A 23,452-nucleotide genomic window follows, 5' to 3' on the forward strand; every position below is an offset into this window, starting at 1 on the left:
AGTGTCTTTAAATTTCATGGCTGCAGTCACCATCTGCAGTGATTTTGGAGCCTAAAAAAATAAAGTCTGACACTGTTTCCACTGTTTCCCCATCTATTTCCCGTGAAGTGATGGGACCGGATGCCATGATCTTCGTTTTCTGAATGTTGAGCTTTAAGCCAACTTTTTCACTCTCCTCTTTCACTTTCATCAAGAGGCTTTTGAGTTCCTCTTCACTTTCTGCCATAAGGGTGGTGTCATCTGCATATCTGAGGTTATTGATATTTCTCCTGGCAATCTTGATTCCAGCTTGTGCTTCTTCCAGCCCAGCATTTCTCAACAACTTGTAAAGGTTGAACCTTATAGATAAGGCACAGTAAATTTAGGCCCAGTATAAGAAATGCTAATAATAGCTAACATAGTGAGTCTGTATGCCAAGTTGTATTCTAAAAACTATACATATTACTTCTTTCAACTGTAACAAGAACTCAGTTTTCTAGATGGGAAAACTGAGGAACAGAGAGGTTTAATAAGTGCCTAAGATTACACAGCTTGTAAGCACTAGAACATGAAACATTGTTCAGTTCAGTTCAGTTCAGTTGCTCAGTCATGTCCGACTCTTTGCAACCCCATGAACCGCAGCACACCAGGCCTCCCTGTCCATCACTATCTCCTGGAGTCCACCCAAACCCATGTCCATTGAGTCAGTGATGCCATCCAACCATCTCATCCTCTGTTGTCCCCTTCTCCTCCTACCCGCAATCTTTCCCAGCATCAGAGTCTTTTCAAATGAGTCAGCTCTTCGCATCAGTTGGCCAAAGAAATGTTGTTAGTTCACTGTATAAACATGTAACTTTTCCACCGCACTACATTGATTGTGAACGTTGGGATTCAATCATAGGTGTTTGATTCCAAAACTTCATGGTAAATACTATAGATGATTATAAAACTGAATAGGTATAATAAAGGCTACATACATGGGTGTCCTTAAAACAAAATGAACATGTACTCCTATGGACTTGGTTGCCATCTTGTCTTTATAACGTTCCTTAGACCTGACTTAGAATGAACCTGAATGCTACCTGCTTGCTGTCTCACCCTAGGGCTAGGGAAAAAGCTCAACCAGCTTCCAACAGGGAGAATGGGTTACAGTGTACTGCACACTGCAGCCTCAATCACCCACCGACAGGACACAATATCAGTGAAGCTGTGGCCAGCATTAAGACCTTTTTTTTTTTTTTTTTTCAAAAGAAAAGAATGGAATAGAAACAGGAGTGTCTCATATACTCCACAGATATTATTTTGTGAGATTTGTGTTTCAACCATATGTATTTATGGATACATATATGTGCATGATGTAATGTAAATACTATACCATATAAAATTACAGCTTACTATGGGTTGAAGTCCAAATATGGGTTAATTCTTTTTTTAAAGATTTTTGGGATAAAGAGGCTTCTTGTTATACTTGGTTTGAAATTCCCTAGAGACATGTGTTACTTACTCCCACTGGGTTTTTATTTCAATCTGCTGGAAGCACTATTTTATTATAAACAAGCCTGAAAGGAGAAATGTAAGATGAGAGCCTAGTACCTCCTGACTGAGAGAGTAGTCTATATGATTTATACAGTCCTGGGTCAATTAAACCACGGCTACAATGTCTAAAGAGTAAATGAACTAAACAAAGCTTTATTTACTGACTTTGCGGTCATCAGACTCTCCCAAGTGAAAGCCAGCTTCGTGGAAGATTAAACAAGAACTCTGTAGTTCACGGTTGAATATCTCAGAAAATTTTTTACTCCTCAGGAAATGTAACTTGAGACAGATTGAATAAAATTACATTTATTCCAGACTTTTCTCCTCACATGTTTAATCAATTCTCCTGGGTTCACAGAATGAAAATACCCTGTAAACTTCTTTTCCTAATATCACTGAGACTATTAACTAAGATAGCACTTGAAGGAGTTGAAAGTCCTTGTGTCAATAGGATTGTTTCTCAGGCTTTTCACCAAATATGACCATGAGCCATAGGGTTTTTCTGTGGGGGATGAGACTGTTGTTTTTTGGTGTGGAGGGAAGGGAGGAGAAAACTGTGGCTTTTTGTTATTATTATTCACTAAGTGTGAATCAAAATCCTACTTTTTAATTCACAATTTGTATTTCCACATTTCATACAGAATATTTAAGTTGGGGACTAGGTGGATAAAACTAAATTTTAACAACTATATATCCATAGGGAAAGCCTTCCAAGAAGGTGGTAAAAACATGAAGACACACGCTAATCCTAGCAGTAGTTTCGAAATCTTATCTGCATGTAGTAATCTTGTGGGAGGGCTTCCCCAGTAGCCCTCGTGGTAAAAAACTCTTGTGCCAATGCAGGAGACGTAAGAGATGTGTGTTCAATCTGTGGGTCAGGAAGATCCCCTGGAGAAGGAAATGGCAACCCACTCCAGTATTCTTGCCTGGAGAATCCCAAGGACAGAGGAACTTGTGGATTACTGTCCAAAGGGTCGCAATGAGTTGGACACCACTGAAGCTACTTAGCATGCATGCAATCTTGTGGGAAGCCCATTACACATAGATGCTTCTTATCACACCCCTGAGATAGTGACTGAATATTTCTGAGCAGCAGTCTAGGAACCTGGATTTTCTCCAATTAATGAGTCAATTGGTTTGAGTTCTATGCTTCTTAATCCTAGCTGTGCATTAGAAGTAGGGTGACGATTTTATAACAGTAGATGCCTGGGTGCATCCATCCCCCCAAAAGAGTCTGACATTCCTAGTCTGGGTAGGCTCAGCCATCAGTATTTTTGAAACAATCCTAAGATGAGTTGGGCTTTGCCAGTGGCACAGAAGTAAAAGAGTTTGCGTGCAATGCAGGAGATGCAATAGGAGCCACAGGTTCAATCCCTGGGTTGGGAAGATCCCCTGGAGAAGGAGATGGCAACCCACTCCAGTATTCTTCCCTGGAGAATCCCATGGACAGAGGAGCCAAGGAGGCTACAGTCCATGGGGTCACAAAGAGTCAGATGCAGCTTCATGACTAAACAACAAGATGATTTTAGTATCAGCTAGAATGGAGAACCCCTGGTGTGGAGGAGGATGTAGCAAACCTGAGCTGTAAAAGCCAGGGGATTCATACCTGGACAGGCTTCCCCTGGTCGACCTGGGGCACCAGGAGGACCACGTGGTCCAACAGCCCCTGTTTCTCCATAGCGGCCGGGGTGCCCTGGATCCCCTGGAGGGCCTGCCAAAAATAATGACATCATGTATACAGCAAACATATGTATACATTAGAAAATTCATGCACAATTACTTTTTGGGAGGCTTGCTCAAGTACAACTGGGAGATGGTTTTGCAGTTTCTCATCACATTTAAAACGCAGTATTTTAGACCCTCCCTGACAGACACGTGAAGTTGAAGTAGTGCTGAATTTGTCATTGGTTGAGGCTGCCTTCTTCCTGGAGGCAGCATTGTGGCAGGTCTTAGTCAAATGGTTTTAAATGTGTTTAGCAATTAAAATACCTACTTTCTGAAAGGTAACATAATAAAAATCCCAGCAGGCAGTTTACACACTAACATAAAATTTGATGTCTTATGCTGATAGAGATGATCAAGATGTACATCTCTATTAGCACTTGTATAATTTATACATTATGAAGCCAATACTTTGGCCACCTGATGCGAAGAGCTGACTCATTTGAAAAGACTCTGATGCTGGGAAAGACTGAAGGCAGGAGAAGGGGACGGCAGAGGATGAGATGCTCCATAGCATCACTGACTCAATGGACATGGACTTGGGCAAACTCCAGGAGATGCTGAGGGGCAGGAAGGCCTGGTGTGCTGCAGTCCATGGGATTGCAAAGTGTCAGACACAACTTAGCGACTGAACAACAACAACAATTACGCATACATGGTAAAGTTCATAGATTTAGCCCACCTAGTATATAAAGTACAGAAAGAGTGGACCAAACTCTTCTTTCAGGACAACTTAAATCCCATTTCAGCATAATTGATAGAGAAGTCAAATGGAACACAAACCTTTGAGTGGAAGAGATGGAGTTACCAAAACCCCTGGTGGTCCTGGGTGCCCTCGGTCTCCAGGATCTCCCTGAAATCATTCATTCATTCACTTTTCTTAGAAATATTAAAATTCTTCTCCTGTTTCCTGGCACTAAGTAAATATTAGAAGGGCCAAGAGTACATTTGTATAAGAAATAAAGCCTGTAGGCTGACCAGAGAAATAAATAACTCATGATGTTCTAAGAGGAACAAATATAAGTAACCTCCTACCTATAAGCAGAAGTAAACAACCAGCTAACAAAGTTCTCCCTAAAGAAAAATATATCCAAATTCCAAAAATGATTCCATGCCCATTGACTAGATACCTCTGAAGCCATGGAATTTCTTCTATCTATAATAAGCATTAATGTCTAATTTGGCACTCTAGGACAAATGGTTTCTTTGCCTATAGCATCTGAACCTACACTTTTTTTTTGCAGCAAATTTTGTCCCTCCTTAATTGTGTCATCTCAATGCCACCATGGCTTGTCCCACACAAGTGTTGAAGGTGAGGTCAGAGGTTACAAAGGAAAGAATAACTTTAGTGGTGGTCAAAGCAGAGTTCTCCACAGGTCCCTCTGTTTTGAGTCATGATACTATATGATCCCTAAGGAATTTTTGAAACTTTCAGTACTTTTCATCTGCTTCAAAAAGATCAATTCACAAATGTAAAATATAATAATTACAACATGCATTAAAATAATATATGCAAAATTGACATTTAAAAAATGATATTTTGAAATACTTTAAAAATAAATTAGATAGCATAAGGGGTATAAGCTGTTATTAGATTGTACTCAAATAGGCTCACTTTTTTACCTTTGGGCCAAGAAATCCAAATGACCCAGGATCTCCAAACAGTCCTGGTTCCCCCTACAAGTAACAAAAAGCATGCCTTTTTTTAAAAAAAAATGTGATTTTGACATTTTATCTCATTGACAAATTATCTCATTCTCATTTTATCTGAATGACACATGCTCCCTGAGATTCTATATAAAATCTTAACACTGTTTTAGGTTGCATCAGAGAGTTTTGTGCTCTAGTTTTTGCACCCACAGCAAAATTATATAATTTATAAAATAAATGTGTTTCCTCTACTGTGTATGAGTCTGTATGTCCTGGTACAACTTTTGAATGATACTGAATTGCATCTACTAATGAAAATGTATTTATCATCTCTGTAATGGTATACATTTACCTTTAATCCTGGAAAACCTGGAGATCCATAGGAACCAGGGTCCCCCTAATAAATTCACAAAAATCAACACAAGCAAAGTTAAATAAAAATACATAAACCAATTCAGTGAATCATTTTTCACCTTATGAGATTGCTTTTGGGATTTTTAATCATGCCTACAAAGATAACTGAATAAAGGAAATAAACATAAAAGAGATTCCATTTCTTTACAACATTTGCTATTTTAATTACTCTTTAATACTATTTAAAAAAATCATGTCCTCTCCAGTGATATAAATTAAGAATATAGTTTTGTTGTTTTTATTGCTCTTCCACTTTAATTTATTTAATGTAATGCTTTCACTGAGCTAAATATCTTTGAATATTGCAATATAATTTGTCTGGAGATTAATAGTTGCTCTATGCATTATCAGCAATAAAAATTACTATGGAAGTCAATATTGCCTCATTAAGTACTAAATCTGGAGTCAAATAAACTCAGTGTCCATGCCTGTTGGGGTCTGGCCCTCATCATGACTCTGTGAATGGGGATCCCATTAGCAACAGATATGGAGATGTTGAGGCCTGATGCTGTACTTTTTTTTTTTTTCTAGCTACTATCCATAGATCAGTACTTTCTTTTGTCAAATAGGCTTAACTGAACAATTCCAAGCTACAATCACACTGACACTGAGCCAGTGAGAAAATGTCATGATCCCATTTTTGTTATTGTTTAGCTCTAAGTTGTGTACAACTCTTTGCAACCCCATGGACTGCAGCACACCAGGCTTCCCTGTCCTTCACTACCTCCCGGAGTTTGCTCAAACTCATGTCCATTGAGTCAAGGATGCCATCCAACCATCTCATCCTCTGTCACTCCCTTCACCTTTGCCCTCAATTTTTCCCAGAATCAGGGTCTTTTCCAATGAGTTAACTCTTCACATCAGGTGGTCAAAGTATTGGAGCTTCAGCTTCGGTATCAGGCCTTCCAATGAATATTCAGAGTTGATTTTCTTTAGGATTGACTGATTTTCTTTAGTATTGACTACTATTGATCTCCCTGTAGTCTAAGGGACTCTCAAGAGTCTTCTCCAACACCACAGTTCAAAAGCATCAATTCTTCAGTGCTCAGTCTTCTTTATGGTCCATCACTCACATCTGCATATGATTACTGGAAAAATCATAGCTTTGACCATGATCCCATTACTTCCTGCCAATTCTCCCATCTTTTGCTTGCCTGTTTTATCCAAATGATGTGCACAGAAGGGATGCTCTTGGGCTCTTAGCTATCACACAATTCTTGCTGAGCAAAAACATAGTACTCCTCTTTGAGAAAATCTCCACTTTTGAGCTCTCAGAATTATTGATTGAATCTTATAAAAATGTGAAAGAGAAATGCCTCCAAACTCACTGAAGTTAAACAAAGCATGAAAGAGCCTTACCCGAGGTCCTGGAAACCCAGGAATCCCTTTCTCTCCTTTTCTTCCAATACCAGGCTCTCCCTTAAAGACATAACAACATTTAGAGGGGTTTAAGCAACCATATTTCAGCAATACGGAATGCAAAAACAAAATAAGAAATAAAAATTACTGCCATAAGCTTAAAGAAAATGAATATTTTGGAATAGTATTCCTACATGATTATGATAAAATAGTGAAAAATTCTAGTAACAGATCAGCATTTAAAGCAAGGATAATAACCAAGTAAAATTTTTAAAAATGAAGATAGTACATCATACAAATTTTTTTAACATTATTTGAATAAATTACCCTGGGTCCCGGTGGTCCAGGAGGTCCAGTCATTCCAGGCATTCCTTTAATACCCTAAAATTTACAAAGAATATAATCTGCTTACTCTTATTTAACATACTGAATTACACCTGTTTCAGAAATTACCTCTTTCAACAATTGTTCTCCTAACTTTTTAATAAAGGATTACCCTTCAACTGTTGCTAATTAACAACTAAGATCCAAGGGCACCTTTAAACCTGACACTCTTCAGGCCAGTTCTCAGTGAGAGTGTAGCCTCATGGGGCATGGAGGAGGGGCGGTGGGGAGGGAGCCACCATGGGACCAGGGCAGGAGATGTAAGCTGGAAATGCAGGTCTTGAGAGGAGAGGCTCATTTTGAACAATGTAGTGAAATTGAATCCAGTAACTGAAAACTGATAGGAGAATTTGCACGTGGCATCAGTAACATCAGTGCTGGAGGCTGACAAAGGAAATAACATTTGCCAAGAGCCTATTATGTGCCCAGCTGTATGCAGCCATCACCTTTTCAATTACCCAAGCATCAGATCCATATGTAACCTCTAAAGGACAACTGGATTTCCAGTGGTCTTTTCAGCCACCATATCAAAGACACGAACGGGGAACTAGATCCTGGAGGACATGTCACCATTTGCAGCCCAAGCTAGGTCTGCAACTCAACAGCTGGGTATACTTGAGAACACTGGTAAACCTTCCCAAGCCTCCTTTTTTCAGCTCTGTATAGTGGAGCTAATAATAGTACCAATCGGTGAAGGCTTGGGATGGAGGCAGTGTGGCACGTAGGTACTCAGCTCTTTGCTGGCATGGGAACGTGTTCAGAAAATGTCAGCTATCAAAGTATCATATGAGTTAAGAATTACCTTTTCTCCTTTATAGAGACCAGAATCAGGTGGTTGCACCAACAGAGTGGGTCCCGGAGAACCTTGTTGGCCAACCTCACCCTTTAAAAAAAAAAAATCAAGATAATAAGAATGCCATTTTTAACTTTATTTTGAAATGAAATTTGAAACAAAGAAGCTTTTCATAACTGTGATATAATGCTTATAATCCTGTGTAACATGTATCACGGATTTAAAATAAAAAACTTGGCAAATACGTCACTTAATTTTAAATGTTTATTGTTTTTCATAAATAATACATACTTATTGTTAAAAATGAATTAAAAAAATAAAAGTGATCCATAATCCTACTATCCAGAGACAATATTTATTAAAACTTTGGTACAGTTCTTTTGGTGTGCGTGTGCTTGTATATGTTCATGTATATACACATGTATACATATACATATATGTGCACAATACGCATGTGCACACACATGTATATGTGACTAAATGGTGTGTTAAACATATTAAAATATATTATAAAACTAGTAAAACTATATAATGTCATTTAAATATAGAATAGTTTATATTTTATATTTTATTAAAATTTTAAGTCATTTAATATATTTTACAACAATATTTTTTGCACATTTTCCTATTATACTAGAAATTCTTTAAAAAAAACCTGATTTTCAACACCTATGCAATAATCTGTCATAATAATATATTATCACTTACTGAGTTATTCCACTTTGGTTTGACTTAGGTTATATCTAGTTCATTAATATTTTACATCTCTTTGTAGGAAATCATGAGTCAAAAGTTTTCATTTGGGTCATTAGAGATGTTCTCTACAAGAAAAAAATGTTCCTTGGATTGGTTTTGCCACAATACAACCAAAACACACCCTTAATTAGAAGATAATTATTTCATACTTTTCTAAATATTTCTAATATTTTGCACCTGGAATTATCTTCCCTCTTGTGTTAAAAACAGGTGATAGGTCATGTTGTCACCTGTGTGTAGAAACTAGGCCCTTACTAGACTGGGATCCTTTAGGCAAGTTTCTTAAAATCTCCTTATCCTTAACTCCTTAAAATCTTTCTCTGTGAAATGGGGAATATAATACTGCCTGCCTCAAAGTATTCTTTTATTGAATAGATAATGCACATAAAATGCTTATTACTTTCTGCAAAGTAAATGAAAAAATATAACCAATAATTCAATTCCCACCCACACCTGGGAATCTACAGAGAACCAGGAGGTTAGGGATGTGGGTTCGGTTTGTTTCTCGTGATGTGGCCTAGTGCCTAACACAGTGAGGGTGTAGCAGCCATCCTAGTGGCGTCTGCTGCATGAATAAGTAATTGAACAAATGCATAAACACTGTGTATTTGCTTACTTAATAAATACATAATATGGATTGGTAAGATAACGATACTTATTCCTATAACTGGAATAAAACTATACGAAACCTATATAGGCTGGCAAGCAAGGAGTCTCTTCCAAATGTCAGTCATGCTACTGGGTTTTTTTTAATATTGTGACAGTACTGTATATTCATTTCAGTCAAAAGTACAAAAAGATAAATTATGAAGAACAAAATGTAAATGATCCATAATCATATCCCCTAGGAAAACATGAGTAACAACCATTTAGGACAGTCTGCTCTAAAAATGGAGTGGGCAACATGGTCTTGGGCATTGTGAGAGCTTTGCACCAACATTTCAAAATTATGCCTTTATTTACCTAACAATCCAAAAGAAATTTTTAAAAGCATATTTTGGATAATTTGAACAGCCACCTCATAGTCAAATATTTCCACGTTACTATAGGAATAACGGCCTGAGTTTGCAAACACGTTGAACTGTGTTGGTGCCGAGTTCTCTAACTTGGCAATGCTTCCTCACTGTGTGAGGTTTCTCAAAATGGGGTGCACAGGTTTAGGGGTTCTGACAAACATATTCCAAGTTTGGAAAACATTGTTTTCATCTATTTTTCCCCCAGTCATTTCTCTAAGTTAGTGGTTCTCAAGATTGGGAGTGGGGGGCATGGAGAGGGAGGGAGAGTTTGGATGTGTCTCCCTTCAGGAACATTTGGCAAGATCGTTTGACATATTTGGTTGTCACAATGTTGGAAGGAATCTTACCAACATCTAGTAGGTAGAGGCCAGGGATGCTGCTAAACATCCTACATTGCACAGGACAGCCCCACGATAATACATTAGTATTGTGAAGGTTGAGAAATCCTACTCTACATGTAGATTTTAATAATTTTTGTTGTTGTTCTGGTTTTACAAAGTTGAGCTTAGCCCTTTGTCACCTGCACTTTCTGCTTAGCATTGCTCTTCCCCACATCATGATGTCTTCCAACATATTTTTGGCAAGTGTGTCCTTCTGTTAAATGGATGTACAGTAACTTACCCAACCATGCTGGGACCCCATGAGAGGGGGAATCAGATCTGTCTCACTAAAGCCCCACCCCCAGCACCAAACCTAGCCTGGCACACGGTGGATGCTCAGTGTCTTTTTACCCAGAGTTGTTGAAAGAGCCGCTCACCAGAGACTATCCTGATGGTCCAGTGGTTAAGAATCTACTTTACAAGCCAGGGGATACAGGTTCGATCCCTGGTTGGGGAACTAGCATCCCGCATGCTGGAAGCAACTAAGCCTGCAATCTGCGACTACTGAGCCCACGAGCTGCAATGAAAGATCCCGCAAGACAAAACCACAATCCCACGTGCTGCAACTAAGACCCAACACAGCCAAATGAATAAATATTTTTTTAAAAGAGTCCCTCACCAATGCTTAAACACTGCAGGTTGCTTCTAGATGAACAGCCACCATAAAGCACTTTGCTGAAGCTTGTCCTTATTTAGTGTCCTACTTCAGCAGAAAGGACTATAAATGTGAGGGGTGGAGGCAGTGGAAGAATGTGTGGCTAAATGCCTTGGATTGCAGCTGTTTATGTTTTTACTTATGTGTGAAGTTTCGGATTCTGATGAAATTTGTAAAATTAAGTCAAACAAATCTGTAATTAAACATAATTGTTACTCTGGATGTATTCCCAGAATCATTCCATCTCTTTGGCCTAGGAGGAAGTGTGTCATATAAATTAATTTGAATTTACTATTAGATTTTGTCAGAACTGTCACTCTACAGCCAAGGGTAAGGGTAACTTAATAAGTCAGTGAAGACAAATCCTTGGCCACAAAAGTGGGCAGTGATGAGAGGATGAACACAAGTTAAGTGATAATCAGAACAGCCTCCTAGACATGGGCAGTTCATGCATTTTAACACTTGCTCCTCCATGCAAAATGGTATTCTTACCGGGTCTCCCATTTGCCCCTTTACTCCCACGCCAGGATTACCCTGGAAAAGAAAACAAAACAGAAACTCATTGCTTTTGAATATTAAAGAATAACTACAACCAAGTAAGACTTCTGGTTAGGTAATTTGTTGAAGTGTATTAAATAGGGCTTCCCCGGTGGCTTAGTGGTAAAGAACCTGCCTGCAATGCAGGAGACCTGGGTTCGATCCTTGACTTGGGAAGATCCCCTAGAGAAGGAAATCACAACCCACTCCAACTCCAGTATTCTTGCCTGGGAAATCCCATGGACAGAGGAGCCTGGGGGGCTGCAGTCCATGGTGTCGCAAAAGAGTCAGATGCGACTGACTAAACAACGATTTATTAAATACTTGGGAATTTTAAAAAGAGGGAAGACATGATTCTGACAAACATCAGTGGCCACTTGTCTTGTTTGACATGGACATTACTTGTGTATGTTACTCATGGCTGCCTACCTTTAAACCTGGACTGCCAGGGGGGCCTGGAGGTCCCTAAATCAACAGCAAAAACACACAAATCACTCATCAGTCACAGAAATCTGAATGTGTCCTTGTTGGATATCCCAAGCTCTTCTTCAGGAAACCCTTAATTTTGAAACATGCACAATGGACTTCTTACCACAGCTGGGCTGCTTGTCCCCCCACCACCAATGCCACCCCCAGGGGGGATCTGTGCTTCAGAATGGACTCGCACTCATAATGATGGGTGTGCGCTGATTCATCAGGTCTCACAAAGGACCCACCCTTCTGCCTGACCCAAGACTGCAATTCTGCTTTCTTCTGCTTTATTTAAACGTCAAGTCGGGGCTTCTAGAGGAACAGCATCAGCAATGCGGTACTTACTGCTAACCCGGGCTCTCCCGGGTACCCCGCTGGGCCTGCTGGGCCTCTCACTCCCCTTGATCCCTAAACAGGACAAAAATCAGTGCCTTTGTTACTAAAAACTATAAGCATTGTTCTTGCAAGAGCTGCATGTAATCCCAGGTAGATAAAGACCTAGGAGAAGTCAGTTCCAGACACACCTGCCCTCCTGCGTGGTCCTGGACAGCAGCCCTGACACAGCTGGGAAAAAGGCACAGAGCAGGCAGGGAGCAGTGCTCAGGTGGGGTGCCTAAGACTAAATTAAGACCCAGAGATCAAAGAAAACTTGTTCCACATATAACTTTAATAGACATCAAGATGCTTTTAACTGCCAGGAGAAATATCAATAAACTCAGATATGCAGATGACACCACACTTATGGCAGAAAGTGAAGAAGAACTAAAGAGCCTCTTGATGAAAGTGAAAGAGGAGAGTGAAAAAGTTGACTTAAAACTCAACATTCAGAAAATGAAGATCATGGTATCCAGTCCCATCACTTCATGGCAAATAGATGGGGAAACAGTGAGAGACTTTATTTTGGGGGGCTCCAAAATCACTGCAGATGGTGACTGCAGCCATGAAGTTAAAAGACGCTTACTCCTTGGAAGAAAAATTATGACCAACCTAGACAGCATATTAAAAAGCAGAGACATTACCTTGCCAACAAAGGTCCATCTACTCAAAGCTATGTTTTTTCCAGTAGCCATGTATGGGTGTGAGAGTTGGACTATAAAGAAAGATAAGCGCCGAAGAATTGATGGTTCTGAACTGTGGTGTTGGAGAAGACTTGAGAGTCCCTTGGACTGCAAGGAGATACAACCAGCGCATCCTAAAGGAAATCGGTCCTGAATATTCATTGGAAAGACTGATGCTGAAGCTGAAACTCCAATCCTTTGGCCACCTGATGCGAAGAACTGACTCATTGGAAAAGACCCTGATGCTGGGAAAGATTGAAGATGGGAGGAGAAGGGGACGACAAAAGATGAAATGGTTGGATGGCATCACCAACTCAATGGACATGAGCTTGAGTAAACTCCAAGAGTTGGTGATGGACAGGGAAGCCTAGCGTGCTGCAGTCCATGGGGTCACAAAGAGTCGGACACGACTGAGCGACTGAACTGAACATTCAATTAAAATATTAATGTAGTTATACTCTATTCTTTCATGCCTAAAGGATAAACGTGAATAGGAATGTCCCCAATTCAAGATTAAGGCAATTCAGCCTTAAACAATTTTCTGGAACATGTTAAGTTGTGGCATGATACACAAATTCATAAGGAAAGTTCTAGAAGTATGAACAGAGGCACTCTGTTCTCCAGCTCACCGTGCCCACATCTGATGATTTGTGAGCATGCAGTGGCATTCCTCTCTCCTAGAGGATGAACTGCTACTTATTTTAACATAGACACTGAGATATCTTATTGAAAACATAGCAATGAGCTTCCAGAGTAGGAAGAGAACCAACCTGGGAAATAATCCCATCAACAGCCAGAAGTCACCAAATGAAATTACAGTGAACCATTAGGAGGCAAAATTGCTTTCAGTTTTAATCTTGTGAACACTGATGAATTGGAACAAGTCTAATCACTGAATTACAAATTCCAGGAACAAGAGGATGGTACAAAATATTAAACACAATATACAATTACTGATTCAGCAGGCAAAAATCACTTTCACTGGACATATATGATTTAGGTAGTTTCAAAGAGGTACATTTTCCTAAATATTAAGTGACTGTGGCTACTTGAGCAATACCAAATGATCACTGCAAGACAGAAGAGGCAGAGAAGCAGGAGCCAGCTGAGATTCAAGGATGGCCCCTTGAGCCTGTGATCAGTGCAGTCAACAAAGGGCCTTGTGTTTGATTTAAAGCTCTGCAGTCATCATCTTGAAATTTGTAATAATTTTTGAACAAGAGACCTACATTTTCATTTTGCACCGAGCGGGCCCTGCAAATTTAGGTAACGTGTCTTGCTAGTGGGGTTAGGTTAGTGGGGACCTACTAACCTACTAGTGGGGACCATAGGTTATTTGAGGAGCAAACAGAAGCTCAGGGCCTGCCCCAAGGACTTACTGGTGAGCCGGGAGGTCCTGGGTCCCCTCTGTCGCCCTGCAACAGTAGTGGTACATTGCATTAGAAGAGCAACACTGTTCCCCTCAAACACACAGGACGTAAAAGAAGAAACACACACACGCAGGAATTATCTGGACAGTCTGTGCAGTTTCTTCAGTTTGTCAGCACAGAACAGACAGCTGTGGATAGAGCTCTGTGGACGCGCTTTCCTGGTTTTATTCTTAAGCCCCCAACTGCACTTCTACTCATTCGAAACCAACCAACACCAGGGAAAGGTGTGAGGACGTGGAACCATTTGCAGGGCGGGAATAGAGACGACAGCGTACAGAACGGACACGTACAGAATGGAGGGGAGGGTGGCACTAACTGGGAGATCAGGACTGAGATATATTCACTACCAGGCGTAAAAGAGATAGCTAGGGGGAAGCTGCCTTAAGCACAGAGGCTCGGCTTGGTGCTCTGTGATGACCTGGAGGGCGGGATGGGAAGGTGGGGTGTGAGGGGAGGCTCCCGAGGGAGGGAATATGTGTACATAAGGCTGATTCCCTTTGTTGTACAGTGGAGGCTAACACAACATTGTAAAGCAACTACACTCCAATAAAAATAAATTACGAATTTTTTTAAAGGGGATTTCATCTTTCATTTCTAAATCTTCACTTGAATGGTTCCATTTCATCAGCGTTTAACCATCTCTCTTCTGATTGGCAGAGCTTGGCTGCCTTAACGGACGCTTTGTTATCACCCCAGAGCAGGTGTAAAGGGAATTTGTGTTGCAATTCTCTCACACCTGCCTTTGTGCTCATCTACCGTTTCGTGACTGTCCTGAGACTTTACCTACTTTAAAAAAATCAAGGAGTGTATATTCTCTTGAATATGGGCTTTTCTCCCCCCAAAATGTAAAATACATTGTAAAACATACATACGGTAAAATTTAATATTTCAATCATTTTTAAGTGCATAGTTCTGTGGCATTAAATACATTCATCATGTTATATAACCATCACCAGCTTCCATTGTCAAAACTTTTCATTTCCTCAGTGGAAACTCTGTACCAACTAAATATGAGCTGCCTAGTCCTTCTCCCTCCAGTCCCTGACAAGCACCATTCTGCTCCCCAACTTTATGAATCCAACTACTGTAAGAACCTCCTCTAAGTGGAAATCACCCCTTTTGTGTCCTTTTTTGACCGGTTTATTCCACTCAGCATAATGATCACAGGTTCATCCATGTTGTAGCATTCCAAAGGAAATCTCAGGCCATGTGTTTTCTGCATGGGTTTACCTGTATGGAAAAAAATTCATTTGAAATCCACCCTGATCCACTTACCTGCATACCTTTAGTGGCACCTAAAATGAACACTGAATTTCCTTTTTCTCCTTTTTCTCCAGGAAGGCCCTGAAAACAAAATATTCACTTGAGAGAGGAAAAGAGCATATTACTATTTCTGTATTTTCTTTAGCAACTGAAATATTACCAATAAAATTACTGTTATAATCATATTTCACTAGTGGAGATTATTTTATTCTCATTATTATTATCATCCTCAGTTACTCTTATATACTTATTTAATATTTGCTTAAGATTAAGGAATCTCCTAAGATGGAATATCTACTAATATATTCATAAACATATTACAAATATTTATTATACATTATAAATATATATTTATATAGGTTATACATAATGCTAATATATTTATAGCTATTTGCTTATTATTCAGCAGAAAAATTGCATTTTTCCTTACAACATAATGTATATAGTACTTGGATTATTCTTATAAGTAAATAACATTGAAGTTGTCAGTTAATAATTTATGTCCCAGAAATAGCAAAAAATTTATTTTATCCATTTAACTATTTGTATTCAAAACAGAGCTTAGGTACCCTTTAGATTAGCTTTTTTTAAAAATAACCTGTTTCTTTTAGAAGGTTTTTGCATGTAGCTGCAAGTTTGTTTACTTAGAGTAATTTTTAAAAGTGATCAAAACACTTTAATGTACTTTCACCCCAAAGTTTCCCTATTTAATATCTTAATGTCCTACTTAATATCTTAATACATCTTAAGTTGGTTGCTCAGTCACTCAGTCGTGTCTGACTCTTTGTGACCCCTTGGGCTATAGCCAGAGAAGGCAATGGCACCCCATTCCAGTACTCTTGCCTGGCAAATCCCATGGACAGAGGAGCCTGGTAGGCTGCAGTTCATGGGGTCCCTAAGAATCAGACACAACTGAGTGACTTCACTTTCACTTTCCACTTTCATGCATTGGAGAAGGAAATGGCAACCCACTCCAGTGTTCTTGCCTGGAGAATCCCATGGACAGAGAAGCCTGGTAGGCTGCAGTCCGTGGGGTCGCACAGAGTCGGACACGACTGAAGTGACTTGGCGGCGGCAGCGGCGGGGCTATAGCCTGCCAGGCTCCTCTGTCTATAGAATTTTCCAGGCAAGAATATTGGAGTGAGGTGCCGTTATATCAAATTTCTATGAAGCACATACAGGTTTGAAAGTTAATCCCTGTTAGGAGAGTGTTTGACTTTGCTTCCAAAAGCAGATAACTAGAGTTTTATGGTAAATTACACCATCAGTTTCCTTGAGAAATCAGATTTGCTTATACAGACAAGTGTTGCTTCTTACAGTTCCAATATGTGTGTTTCAGTTCCACAAGTAAGTTATATCACACCAGTCCTCCAGCCAGTGGCTTCAAATTTCAGTTACTATTGTGTATTAACTGAGTCAACGCATAAAACACAAACATCACTGCTAGCTCAATGGTCCACAGATCGCTATATAAGTAACCGGTGAATCAAGATCACCAGCTGATCGTATCACTCCTCTCAAAGTCTACCAGTGCCCAGTCACTAACATCTGTCAGCTCACACAGAGACAGCGAAGTGTGTAGCTGTGTTGCCCCTTGCTTCCCTCCCAGTGACACACCCAAGTGACATTTCATGAAAATAAGTCATTGACAGAGAGGACTGGCCAACAAAGATGAAAAGGGAGTGAAAAATGCTAATACTGGAGGCGAAATTCAAATAGAATGTAAGTGGAGTTATGGGAAAAAGAGCCATTGTGAGGGTTCTCACTACTGTCCTTCAAGCCAGAGGAATTCAGCGAAGATAAACACATCCACGTAAAAGAAGGAAGCGGTTGTGATCAAAAGAATGAAGACGTACCGGAGGAAGTGACACAGACAGAAGAACCTCATGTTACAGAAACTCTTAGAGATATTTCACCACACTGGAAGCTGGTCCAAACTTAGAAAAGAGGGTGATATTCACCAAAGCACAGAAAACCCCTCCACTTCATGTCCTAAGTTACAGGACCAGGAGAAGGCAAGCCCAATTCAAACTGTCTTTGACAAGTTTTTACACAGAAAGAAAACCCTTTAATTCTCAATGTTTCTAATGTTTTAGATTATAATGTGATAAATAAATATTAGTTTTTAAAATTACCACTATATATTTATGATGTCTTAATGAGATATCTTAAAGGTCATGGAATAACAGTAATTTTCCCATTGGATGTTAACGTTGCTTTGTGTGCCTTTGGATTGCATGCCATTATTAAGTCTCAACTCCTGTGCGAAGTGAGAACTGCCCATGTATAAAATGGGTCAAGGGAAAAAAAATCACTTTACAAAGAGATCATTATGACAAACTTCAGTACTGTGATCAGAAGAACCTGCTGTGTTAAAGCTAAAATTGAGAATCCTGCTCTCTCGGATGTTCATGGACGCTCAGTAGAATGTGCTGTGATCCAATTTGAAGATCTTAAGAAATGTGCATTCACCAGACTGCACTTACATGTTCAAGGGGCTGAGTTTGAAAACAAATGGTGGTTGAGAAGCTTAACCATGGAAGGTGGTTGTGTTACTTGATACCACAAGAAAAAAGTGACTATGGAAATCCTTTTTTGAATTCTATGTTCAGACCATTTCCACTAGGATCTGGAGCAAAAGGAAAATGCATAGAATAAAGTAAGATGAATGTGGTGGTGATGAAAAAACCTTTTAGAAGGAATCATGGGTGGTGATATTTAATTAGGGAAGCAGAAAGGCTGAAAAACAGGCACAGAAAATCAGTTCTGAAAGGCCAAATCATCTCCAGTCTTTATTTAAGTGAGAAAAGAGAGAAATGGGATGTAAGTGGTAGAAGAAAGAGTCATTCTTACTAAAGTTATATTTAAATAAAAGTGCAAACTTTTGAAGGAAATAAAAACCACTAAGAGCAGTAAAGGCCTCTTAAGTGCTGAATACTGTCAACTATTTCTGAACCTCCACTCCAAACTCCTGTCATTTATTAATTTCTTTTGCATTATAGGGGCTAGAAAGCTAAACACTACATTTCCCAGACTGCTTTGCAGCTGGCTATGAAGTAGGGTCCACCTGGGAGATGTACTTCTGAGATTTGGGAGGCAGAAATGAGCAAAACATCCTCTTCTGGTACTGTTGATGCTGCCAAGTAGGAAGGTAGAAACCTAAGTGTTTGCTGGTGTCTTGAAGTGGGGATAAGAGGTAGTGGTTGAGGTGCAGGAGCAGCTTCTAACTTCTGGATCTCAGCTATATGTGAGCCCCTGAAATCTTGCAGTGGCCCCAGAGTTTTAATCCTCCAACTGTTATATTAAGTGCCAAATTCCCTGTATTAAATTCCTTTCTGTTTGAAATACCTAGAAGGATTTAAGTGGCTGCAGTGAACCCTGAAGGATAAACAACCTCAGTTTTGCTAACTGGCCTCCCTTCCCCTACTATCCATTCTCTATCCAGCAACCAGAAGCATCTTGGTAGAACATCAGTCAGATCATATCACTTCCTTCCTTCCTTAAAACCATCCAGTGTCTTCCCATGTCATGGAAAAGAAAACCCAGCCTCCTCCCACAGTCTACAAGGCCCCATGTCAGCTACTGAGAGAGCTGTCATGTCAACTCTCTGTTCTCATCCTCCAGTCACACCCATCTGTTCACCAGGCTCCCGGGATACTTGTAATAACTCTGTTTCTTGAACACATCAAGTCTGTTCCCACTGGAGGCTCTTTTCACTTGATTCCCACTAAAATGAACTGTGGCTCTCTTACTGGGGGGCCTCGTGGGCCAAGAGCTCCTCTTTCTCCTGGAATCCCTGGATCACCTCTTGAGCCATTGTGGCCATCTATGCCAGGTCTGCCTCTGGATCCAGGAGGCCCTGGGTGCCCCTACAGAAAACAAAATTATAGGTGAGTATTTTTGCAAGAATATAAAGATTGAAGGCAGGAGGAGAAGGGGACGACAGAGGATGAGATGGCTGGATGGCATCACCAACTCGATGGAAGTGAGTCTGAGTGAACTCTGGGATTTGGTGATGGACAGGGAGGCCTGGCGTGCTGTGATTCATGGGGTCGCAAAGAGTTGGACATGACTGAGCGACTGAACTGAACTGAACTGATTGTAACAAAACGGTTATGCAATATGGATACCCAGATTATGGCCTTTATGACTCACATGTTGTTCAGTTTTGTGAATCTTCCTTTTCCACCCACAAATACTATGTAGTACAGTGCATATGTGCATGCTAAGTCACATCAGTCGTGTCCGACTCTTGGGACTCCTTGCGACCCCATGGACTGAACCCTGCCAGGCTCCTCTGTCCATTGGATTCTCCAGGCAAGAACACTGGAGTGGATTGCCATGCCTTCCTCCAGGACATCTTCCTGACCCAGGGATCAAACCCATGTCTCTTATGTGTCCTGCACTGGCAGATGGGTTCTTTACCACTAGCACCACCTGGGAAGACATAAATTTATTTTCATACACTCCAATTTAAATTCATTTAGTTTGGAGTATTTTCAGAGATTTGGGAGGAAATCTTCCTTGAAATCCTTAGGAACACTCTAATGAATTATAACCATCCCCAAATACCTTTTTCTTCTTTCCTTTGATTTTCACATTAGAAATGAGAGCTTTAAGCCCACTCCCACCATTAGGACTCACAGCTAATACAAAATTTCATAATGAGAATAAATTTATTTCCAGAAAATTATACTTGAGCTGACAGGTATATCTAGCTCATGTTCTAAAATGTTTTTCTCCAATCTGCTTGAAAACCTTGTTCTTCAAGTTTTGGTCTCAGAGCTATTACACAAAATTGAAATGCACATACCCTGCCATTTATGAAAATAAGAAAATAAAGTTCGCCATTTGCTGTTGCTTTTGTTCAGTTACTATATATCATATAAATACATTAGATCATGTGACTTTAAGGCTTTGATGAGTCTCTTCCCCCCAAAAATGGAGAAAACGTAAGGATACTTACAGGTATCCCATCCAGACCTGGAAATCCAGGAACTCCGGTTGGACCCTAAAATCCCAGAAAATAAAACAAAGATATAAAAGTTACTAAATTATTAGATTAACCAGTTGATTTACTTAAAAGCATTAGTAATTAATGGCTTGTTTTAAAAAAAAAACAACCCTTAATGGGCACTGTCATCTACTTTTACATGAAGGAGCTCAAATGCCAACATTTAGAAAGCAGCGTTGTGTTTCCTTCTTTTTGTACTTGGGAAGCCAACATGGCAGTATCAGTTCAAAGCATACAATACTGGATACTTAGAAATCCAACTTCCCGGAATCTCTTTATCCCAGAGAAAGGAAACCTTAAATGTAAACATGGGTAATTGACAGGACTGTTTTTGCACCGTTGCACTACAGTAAGATCTCAAATTCTCAGCAGAGAAGAAAGAATAGTTTTATCTCCACATTATAGCATATTACACAAAGTTTCTAAAGGAATAAGTTCAATCTACATCAATTGATATGGAGTGATTTCCAAGCCATGTGATTGAGTGGAAAAAGAAAAGACTCAGCACGATACACATAATATCATTTAGGTTTTTAAAAAGTCATAAAGAAAACCACTCCTCACTGGATACATTCATGCTTTTTCATTCATTTTATTTATTTGTTTTATTTGGGGTTGTGCTGGGTCTTTGCGCTGCACAGCCTCTTCTCCAGCTGTGGCGAGTGGGGATGACTTTCTAGTTGTCATGCTCGGGCTTCTCATTGTGGTGGTTTCTCTTGTTGTGGAGCATGGACTCCCCGGATTGTGGTCTTCAGTAGATGTGGCTCCTGGACTCTAGGGCACAGGCTCAGTAGTTGTGGTGCACGGGCTTAGTTGCTCTGTGGCATGTGGGATCTTCCCAGATCAGGGATCAAACCCATGTCTCCTGCATTGGCAGGTGGATTCTTCACCACTGAGCCACCAGGGAAGCCTGACATGCACTTCTTTTTAAGTATCTAGAAAACAGCCAGAGAGGCATGCTCCTCTGGAAAGGGGGCTAGAAATAAGGGCTGATTATACAAGAGGAGTTCAGGCTTAATTTTTATAAGGTGCAAATAGGTACTACTTGTGATTATACCAAAAAAAAAAAAATCTGGTATCGCAACGCTGGTGAGTGGTTAAATGAGTCTTTCACTTAAGAAGAGGCTTACCTTGTCACCTTTGTCACCTGCTGCTCCAGGACGGCCACTGTCACCTTTCATCCCTTTCTCTCCTGGGATCCCAATGGGTCCCGGTGGTCCCAGGGGTCCAATAGGACCCTGTGGCCCTGGTGGTCCCGGTTGACCCTAAGAAGAAAGATTAAAAAGGTAAGTGGTGGGTGAGCCTTAAGTAGAGTTTCCTAACACAAATATATGGTGACTTGGGTTTACAGAAGACTGGAAAATTAAAGATGGAGCAAATTTTAATAACAGAAGGACAAATGATGAATTAATTGCCAAAAAAAGAAAGAAAATGTTGCCTTTTTCAATCTGAATCAAAGCTTTACAGTAAATTTGAATCACTGCGTGTGCACATACACACATCTATATACTGATTATAGTCCTCTTATTCTTTTCATTGTCATTGAAAATTAAAAATTTATTTGGCTACATCGTGTTTTAGTTGCCGCGCATGGACTCTCCAGTCGTGGCACACAAGCTCAGTAGTTGTGGTGTGTGGGATCCTAGTTCCCCGACCAGGGATCGAACCCACGTCCCCGGCATCACAAGGAGACCACCAGGGAAGTCCCCTGAAGTAAGTAATTTTTAAATGAAGTCTCATTAACATTATGTTAGTGACACAAGAGTGAGGAAAAACTGCCACATCTTTCATTTCCTTCAAATGGCTAATGATTTGTCTGCCTTTTTAGAGAGAAACATTTCTTTTTTAGCTGATTTTATCTGCTCTCTTATCCCTAATTTGGAAGCTGGCTCTCCTCGTCACATTATTTTTATGCAATCTAACTTCCTTTCCATGAATGAAAATATCACCTTTTATTTTAGGCAAAGAAATTTCAGGAACTCAGCTCTACCCCTGAACACACAGTGGGAATATCTCTGGGACAAAGATGAGGAAAGCTCTGCTCTCTTTAAGCCTGTTCCCCTTTGCATTTAGATGCACTGATGCCATGGATGCATGTTCAGCTACCGCAGCGAATCTCACAACTCTTTCTATTCTGAAGTAGGCAGGCTGATGTATCTCAGCGTTAGTTTTCTGATCAGTTTCCAGATGATCATATCTAGCTTCCTCCTTGACATCTCCTTGAATTCAATGGTTGTTGTTGCTGGTCGTTCAGTTGTGTCTTTCCGGCCCCACGGACTGTAACCCTCCAGGCTCCTCTGTCCATGGAATTCTCCAGGCAAGAATCCTGGAGTGGGTAGTCATTCCCTTCTTCAGGGGGATCTTCCTGACCCAGAGATCAAACCCAGGTATCCTGCATTGCAGGCAGATTCTTTACCATCTGAACCACCAGAGAAGCCCCGAATACAATGATACCTCCAGCTTAAAAAAAATGCAAAATAGAACTTCTAATTTTTCTCCCCAGATCTGATCTTCCATTTACCTTCTCCAGCTCCAGAAAATTAGGGATCACCCTTGCTATTCCTCTTTCTCCCACACTACATTTAACCCCTGCTCAATTCCTAGCCATTTCACTTCTAAAAGAGATCTGAAGCCTCCCTGCCTCACTGTCGGCTGCCTTGCTGCCACACTGGTGCAGCCAGCCTCAGTGAGACCTGCACTCTAGGCTCCCAAATGGTTCTCCAGCTTCCTTTTACCCACTCCTGGCCTTTCTCCAAGTGGCATTAAAGCAGAAATCAGATCATGGCATGGCCCTGCTTTTAAAGTTCTCCTTGCCTTCCCACTGCAAGCAAAATAAACCCCGTGCTCCTCACCTTCCAGGCCTCACAGAGTGTGGCCTCAGATTCCCTTGCGCCCTGTGCTGTGCCCGCCCCACACTCACTGCGTCCAGCACACTGCTCTTATCTGTTCCAGGGCCTCGGTGCAAGCACTTCCTCGAAGGCTCTTTCCCTAGATCTGCACATGACATGAGTCTCTCCTGAACCACCACCAGTGAA

At 40.4% G+C, this 23,452-nt stretch overlaps 1 protein-coding gene across 1 annotated transcript in view; it reads right to left on the reverse strand.

Annotated features, from left to right (window-relative positions):
• The window catches only part of COL4A4 (collagen type IV alpha 4 chain), a 152,746-nt gene that overhangs the window by 83,739 nt on the left and 45,555 nt on the right, over positions 1-23,452 (reverse strand). Inside the window, exons 5-19 of the mRNA XM_055573635.1 lie at positions 21,548-21,682; positions 20,370-20,414; positions 19,156-19,272; positions 15,416-15,484; positions 14,090-14,125; positions 11,998-12,060; positions 11,611-11,646; positions 11,137-11,178; positions 7,847-7,927; positions 6,988-7,041; positions 6,661-6,720; positions 5,240-5,284; positions 4,861-4,914; positions 4,021-4,090; positions 3,122-3,226 (exon numbers count right to left, since the gene is read on the reverse strand). Of these exons, the coding sequence (XP_055429610.1) occupies positions 3,122-3,226; positions 4,021-4,090; positions 4,861-4,914; positions 5,240-5,284; positions 6,661-6,720; positions 6,988-7,041; positions 7,847-7,927; positions 11,137-11,178; positions 11,611-11,646; positions 11,998-12,060; positions 14,090-14,125; positions 15,416-15,484; positions 19,156-19,272; positions 20,370-20,414; positions 21,548-21,682 (1,012 nt within the window). The remainder of the gene's footprint in view (positions 1-3,121; positions 3,227-4,020; positions 4,091-4,860; positions 4,915-5,239; positions 5,285-6,660; positions 6,721-6,987; positions 7,042-7,846; positions 7,928-11,136; positions 11,179-11,610; positions 11,647-11,997; positions 12,061-14,089; positions 14,126-15,415; positions 15,485-19,155; positions 19,273-20,369; positions 20,415-21,547; positions 21,683-23,452) is intronic.

Source organism: Bubalus kerabau, chromosome 3 (genome assembly GCF_029407905.1).
Source record: "Bubalus kerabau isolate K-KA32 ecotype Philippines breed swamp buffalo chromosome 3, PCC_UOA_SB_1v2, whole genome shotgun sequence".
Lineage (NCBI taxonomy): Eukaryota > Metazoa > Chordata > Mammalia > Artiodactyla > Bovidae > Bubalus > Bubalus kerabau.